At 35.2% G+C, this 6,644-nt stretch overlaps 1 protein-coding gene across 2 annotated transcripts; it reads left to right on the top strand.

Moving 5' to 3' along the window:
- The first annotated feature begins 2,337 nt into the window (after positions 1-2,337).
- On the top strand, positions 2,338-5,554 carry LOC112277105 (uncharacterized). 2 transcript variants are annotated; one of them, XM_073531408.2, is made up of 7 exons: positions 2,338-2,570; positions 2,961-3,128; positions 3,448-3,521; positions 3,974-4,022; positions 4,191-4,298; positions 4,694-4,775; positions 5,005-5,554. In XM_073531408.2, the coding sequence occupies exons 2-7, from the start codon at positions 3,080-3,082 to the stop codon at positions 5,288-5,290; spliced, it is 648 nt and encodes a 215-aa protein (XP_073387509.1). In that variant the 5' UTR covers positions 2,338-2,570; positions 2,961-3,079; the 3' UTR covers positions 5,291-5,554. The 2 variants fall into 2 exon arrangements, with proteins under 2 accessions (XP_073387509.1, XP_073387508.1); XM_073531407.2 differs by having other exon boundaries at positions 2,673-3,128.
- Positions 5,555-6,644: the final 1,090 nt, after the last annotated feature.

Below are 6,644 nucleotides of genomic sequence, written 5' to 3'. Positions count from 1 at the left end.
TTATTTTTTAAAGTATTTGGGATTTTATTGAAATACGTGTTTGTGACTTTATGTTGGAAGTTTGGTTGAACCTTGCATGAATTTTAAAATGTAAATAACATGCTTCTACATGGAAGTAAAATTAATTTGATAAGAAATAAGAAATTAAAATGAATAAATAAATAAATAACTGTGATACACATGAGTTGTTGCAAAGGTTTTTTTTTTTTTTTTATGTATTTGTACATTTTTAGTTTGATTCATGTGAGTGGCAGGATGTTGTTATTTTTATTATTTCTGTCATTTGGCAATATTGGTATTGATCATTGATATTTTCAGATTTATTTGTTTCAAAATAGTGGCAATCTTTTCAAACACATTTATTGTATCTGATAAATTTAATGATTTAATTCAATAATCTGTATGATTGCAATTGTTATTCTGTCATGATATAATTATACTTCATCAAAAATAGTTTAAAAAAAAACAAATCACAATTAAAAAGTTATGGTATTATATGAAGCAATGTGTTTTTTCATAGAATCTTTAGTATTTCCCTCTCAACCACTACGTTCTTTCAATGCAAAGAAAGGCACAAAAAAAAAAGGCATACTGTTAGCTAGTTACCTACAAGGTCATGTAAAATGTAGCTTTATCAATTGCAAATGTGATTTTAACAATTATCTAAATTTATTATATTAATATGAAGAAACATAAAGATACATCATTTGTATTATTTTTTGTTGAACCAGTTATTAGTAATATAAGCATACATCATAAGTATACCAAATAAGTGGATTCAAACATGATATTTTTGCAAAACCAAATAACTTGGGTTCAACAAGGAAATTCAGACTCAAGGTTTTTGGGTGACATTTTTGCGTGTGGTGATATCTCAAAGTATCACATGATATTTTGTTACCCAAAAACATTAAGTATGAATCTCCTTAAAAGTCATATTTCAAGGATCACTCAAAATATCAAATCCAAAATATCAATGTTAAAACTTAATTACAATCTTTAAGTTTTTGAAGTATCACTTCATATTTTGGTGATTTGGAAAAGTTAAAGAGCATTGTGGTATGGAGTCAAAGAGAGAAGAGAATTAAGGCAAGAGACACAACTTTTGATATTTCACTTGCTCTTCTTTTCATATTTGGATTTCAAAATCACATACCTTGCAAGGTGAGTGATTTGGTGAAGTATCAAAAAACATTCCAAATATTAAATATCATTGGATACTTCAAGATCTCATCTCGGGTAAAATATCACCCAAAAAAGCCAAGTCTAAATCCCTCTAATGGATGACAACATTTAAATGTCAATTATTTTGTTTCTAGTATGACATTCATTTTCTCAAAGTATTCAAATCCAAATACCCAAATTGTAACTTTTAAAAAACAAAAACAAAAAATTCTTCTAACCATTTATAAATGATTGAAATTATCCAAGTGCATGTAATTTTAAATATTCGATATACTTTTTGGAAAATATGAATTTTTGCATGTGTTTAGGATTTACCATTGTGTGCATAAAAATAGACAACAAGATCCATAAAGTTTTAATGAAGTTGCTTCATAGATAAATATATATTTTCACATGTCATAGAATACTCGAGTAAATTTTTCAATAATAACTTGGCTTTGTTATAATTTAACTATTTCTTGACAAGTTCCTCAGATGAATCATTTTAGACTTTGATGGTGTTGTGAATTTACAGCTTAACAATGTCATATTATTTTTCATGAAAATATTATTATTGCCATTTTAAACATATGACATTACAATAGTTTTCTTAGTATTGAGATATTGAATTGAATAAACAGCACATGTAGTTGGCAAGCTGTGATTAATATTGTCTATTTTATTATTATTATTATTATTATTAGTTATAAATCATAAATATACAAATAAATATTTATTAACTTCAATAGCAAAGCACCAAACCAAGTTTTACTACTACCATGTTCTCCAATTATGATGCAAATTATTTATTCTCTTATGCCTTTCACAAGAAGACACAGTTTAAATTAGACAAAACATACTATACAAACATTTTAACAAGAGAATTATTAAAAAAATGAAAAAAATGGAAAAATAAAAAATTCCTTCTTCATCGAACTTTTATCAAAAACACTAAAAAAAAAAAAAAAATGGAGAAAATATTCAAAGTGAAGAAACCCTATTTACACAGTGACTAGGTGTGTCGTTGAGAACTATCCCCCTCAAGTCCACATCGGATGAACGAAAGTCTCGCTTTCCACGGATGTGCGATCTACATTCATCGGCGGGAGCGATGAAGGGAACGAGAGAACGCGGGAACGCAGGAACGCGGGAGGGGGACATGGCCCTTCGACGGATTCCATTCGGAGGAGCGGGGGAGGCTTCGGTGACTGCGCCCATTTGGTTTCTAATCAAACGAATGCGCTGGCAAACGTTGGATTGCGACGCAGTTTTGCGGAACTGAAATCGATGCGTCGAGACCCGTGAATGTGTGAGGGAAGATTTGGCTTCTTCCAGCACTTGTTGCTTGGAAAACCGTTGAGTACAGAGGAAGTTGTGGTGTTTAAGGCCTTGGCGATGTCGCAGTGGTGAGAGTGCCTGGCGAAGGTTTTCTGAAATTTTAGGTTAAGGGATTTGTGTAATAGTTGGATTTGTTCAGGATTCATCACATTACGCGGTGTGGCTCGCAGAAGGCATCTCGCATTTGGTCGAGGGTGTTCCATCTGGGGTTTTTCGCAGTATGGGACAGGATGGAGTTGGAGCACCTCTACGGTTCTCGTGATTCGGAGTGAATTGGAGTCTATTAGGAAGGGGGTGCGAGTCTAATGAGGACGTCGGTTGAAGATGAGTTGTGCAACTTGAACCCGGGATAGAGTTTTGTGCAATTGCGTGAGCTGCAGTAAAGTTGCTGGAAAGAGAAATCGGAAACGGAATTTGGGTTTTGGGTGGCACTAATTTAGGGTTTGAAATGATAATAGGATGTGGAATCGGGGTCATTGCCTGGAGATACTAGCTGCGTGGAGTGATGAGCACCCTGGAAAGGTCATGGTTGCTCTATACTTGAAATAAGTTCTATTGTACCAGACAACGTTACAAGATGGCGGGGAGAGAAGTGAAAGATTTTACGAATTTGAGTGATCCTAAAGGTGCCACACATTATTGTCTTCATTATGTTTTTGAACGCGTGGCTTTGAAAACTGCTGAGTCAGTCAATGCGGCATAGGAATTGTATAGCGCCGGAACTTTCATTGGCCAATTTAGTGTAACCGGTCAGAGTTGACTTTGTCCAAATAGGTGATTAAGTGATACTGCTATATGACATTGTGAGTTGTTTTGAAGTTGCACGATCTCGAAGGCTTTGCAAGTGAAATAGAGCGGAGCATTTCAGTTTAAAACATGTGTTTACTGACATTGTGAGGGATATGTTTAGTCATTCTATGTAACTTATTTAATAGCACTCTGCAGATAAGAAATGGGGTAAAGGTGGTAAAGACAAGGCGGATGACGAGGATCTGGCATTTAAACGGATGGTAGCCAAGGTCAGAACACACTGCTTAAACGCTCTTCGTTCATGTAACATGGAAATACACAGAGCATTTTGGATGACTTCATGTTTGAGAATGACACGTCAAAGAGTATGCGTCGGGATAGTTGGAGTGAACAGTAGTGAATGAATTTCATCGCGTTGTATCCAACCAGGCTTAATATTATCACAATGCGTGCCTCTTAATTTCAGCTCACTTCGATGAAGCTGTGTTTGTGCTTCTGTTTCAGAATATTCTATGCTTGGTGATGTTTGTGTCTAGTGACTAAAGGGAGCTCAGTGAAGTTTTGCTATGTATAGTTTCTAAAGTTGTATTTTTGTGGTCACCGGTTTTGAAATGATTAGTGATCTGAAGGTATCTATGCTGTGGTCTGGTGAGTATACTGAGGGTATTAATTTACCTTCTTAGTGATGATCCTTGTTTATTGGAACATTGCGATGGCACAGATGCAGGAGGTAGCTGGTGAACGTGGTGGATATCTTCATGGTCGTGGAGGTACAGCTCAAACAAAGTTTATATTTACGGAATCGAGCAATGGTTATATTTATAGAGATGAATTTCTATAGAGTTGACGTTGATGCTTGTCATGTGGACTCTATTATGATGCTTGTCATGTGTTGATTATCACTGTTGATATCATATTGGCATTGATAAAATGTGCAGCATTGGATAGCGATGATTTGCTTTACTTGAAGGAACAAATGGAAGCTGAGGAGGATGCCGAGCGTTTGCGCCGGCGAACGGAAAAGAGAGCGTTTGCAGCTTTTAAAATATCCTCTGGATCTCTTATATGCTGGATTTCATCGGGTGTATCTAAGAACTATAACAAGTTTGGTGTAAGAGAGCCCACTTAATGGATTGGCGCTGAGTAAGTGGGAAGTCGGAAGAGTCCGCTATGAATATTTTCTGCTGACTATTGAATCATTAAACTGTCCGTAATTTTATACCTCTGATACTTGTTGTGATGCAGTTTTGTCTTGTTACTGCACATGTAGTGTTTAAGTTTGTTCAACTGGGTTTTTGTTGATACTAAATATGTGCATTTGGCGGTAAAGAATAAGTGAGCCGTCACTTGTGTTACCTAACATCTGGCATAGAGATTGTGGGGGATGTTTGCTGTGGACGTTCATATTTGATTTAAGAGTTATCCTTGACAACTGAGCACAAAGCAGCGAGCTTGGTGGACAATGCTGCTGTGCCGACACTTCCTGCTATACGGGTCGAGCCTAAACCTCGCAGTGGTATTCGGTAAGTATTTACAGGAACTGGTCGCTTCGTCGAGACGTAGACGTTTATAAAGATATATGTGGCCCGAGCACCTCTTTTGATACCTAAAAGCAAGTTTGTATGATACTTGGCTGTACGGAAGTCGATCTGGGTTTTAACCCAGGGAAAGCTATAGGTCTTCTAAAGTCTTTGGAATATCAGTTCTGGTAATTAAAGAAAGCTTGTGTGGTGCTGGGTTGATCACTCACAGGCAACAGGTGTTAGTGAAAAGCATAGTCAAAGTGAAGGCCGAGCGTCCTCGTTCCAGCGATCCTTCCGTCACCGTGGGTTCGGTGAAGTCCAACACCTCTTCGCAAGACTCTAATGTACAGAGTACGGGAAATTCCAATTCGCCTCCTGAAGAAATCCTGACTGCAGATACTACGAAGACTCCAGGTGGTCTTCTGGGTTTGGCATACGAGAGTGAAGAAGACAGTGACGAAGAGCCTGTCAGTATCCTCGCTGTGAAGCGGCCAAGAAATCAAAGGGATGAATAAGGTCTTGAGATTATTGAAGAAAATTCGACAATGTCGTGCGGACAGCAGTTTTGGATGTGTCAGTAGATAGTTTCAAATTACTGTGTGCCTCCTCTCAGCCTGCAATTGCGTTTAGTTAATCGTATTAGAGGTTGGTTATATTGTAGTCTGCATCTTCAACACTGGACAAATATTTTTTGTGCCTGTAATATGCTTTGGGGGTTGCAGATTAATTTGAAACGTTCTGCCGATTAGGCTCCACGAGGGAGCCATAAGAAAATCAAATCTGATGTTGACTTTCCAGAAGGATTTTAGTCAGTAGACAGTTTAGTAGCTTGTTTCTGGTTAAGAAGTATAACAGTAAGTGGATGAGGAAGTTGTTCTTCGTGATTGAAAAGAGTAAGGATGTGTGCATGCCGAGTCTATGGACATGGTTGAAGTAGCCATTTTCAGTTGCAAGATAATTGTGGAAGTGTCATCATCTGATCATCACAACGCCAATGTCAGCTCACTGGAAAATGGGTAACAGTTCCTTGGGTTGGAAAATTGACATTTAATTTTGCATTGACAGTAAAATATGATATTTCACAGTCAAAGCTAAAATGTGTAATAATGTAGTGAATACCAGGATTTCAATGTGCACAGATAGTTGGGCTTTCTGTGTGACAAATATACTTGTCATGGAAATAGCTTTTAAGTCTTTTTAAAACTGGGAAGCCAATGGTGTTGATGCTAGAAACATTGCTACTTTCTTAACTTACATTGGTAGTGTTGTTTAATTTATTCATTTATTTATTTTTCCTTTTCTTTCTTTTTCTTATGTCTTTAATTTATTGAAATAAATAAATAAATATTAACACTGATTTCTTTGCCAAAATGCTAATGTAATGAATTTAAATGTTGATTAATTATCTTGAAACCTTAACAAAAATACATGATAGGATTAAAAAATTATAATGTTGAATATCTTTTAGTCTCTATTAAGAAATTGTATATAAAAATACAATAGTTTTGCTATTGATTGTTATTTGAATGATACTTTAGATAAGTTGAATAGTTAAAAAAAGACTTTAAACTTTAAACTTTAAAATAGAAAGTATTTATATTTAATTCACAAAAGTTACAAAATATTAAATTTAGTACCAATTTTTTTAAAAAAAAACAGAATTTTATTTGATTGACTTAAAGATATTAAAATGATCACTATTGCTAAGATGGGTGTTTCTAACCATCTCATACATTTTTTTTGATTACAAAAAAAACTTCAAAGTAATTTGAAACCCTTTTATAAGTAAATACCAAGTGGATTTCAAAGCTAAATTTCACAAATCACAATGCTACATCTAAAAGACTTTATTGAAGTTTTATAAGAAAG

The sequence above is a fragment of the Physcomitrium patens genome, chromosome 25, assembly GCF_059467195.1.
Source record: "Physcomitrium patens ecotype Gransden chromosome 25, ASM5946719v1, whole genome shotgun sequence".
Taxonomy (NCBI): Eukaryota; Viridiplantae; Streptophyta; class Bryopsida; order Funariales; family Funariaceae; genus Physcomitrium; species Physcomitrium patens.
Note: the sequence above shows the minus strand (reverse complement) of the source record. Positions and strands in the feature narration are given on the sequence as shown.

Excerpts from the sequence above, each read along its gene's own strand:
- LOC112277105 (XM_073531408.2), top strand. The coding sequence starts at position 3,080 with ATGGCGGGGAGAGAAGTGAAAGATTTTACGAATTTGAGTGATCCTAAA. Across the intron at positions 3,129-3,447 it reads GAATTTGAGTGATCCTAAAG|ATAAGAAATGGGGTAAAGGT; the intron begins GTGCCACACATT and ends AGCACTCTGCAG. Across the intron at positions 3,522-3,973 it reads TTAAACGGATGGTAGCCAAG|ATGCAGGAGGTAGCTGGTGA; the intron begins GTCAGAACACAC and ends GCGATGGCACAG.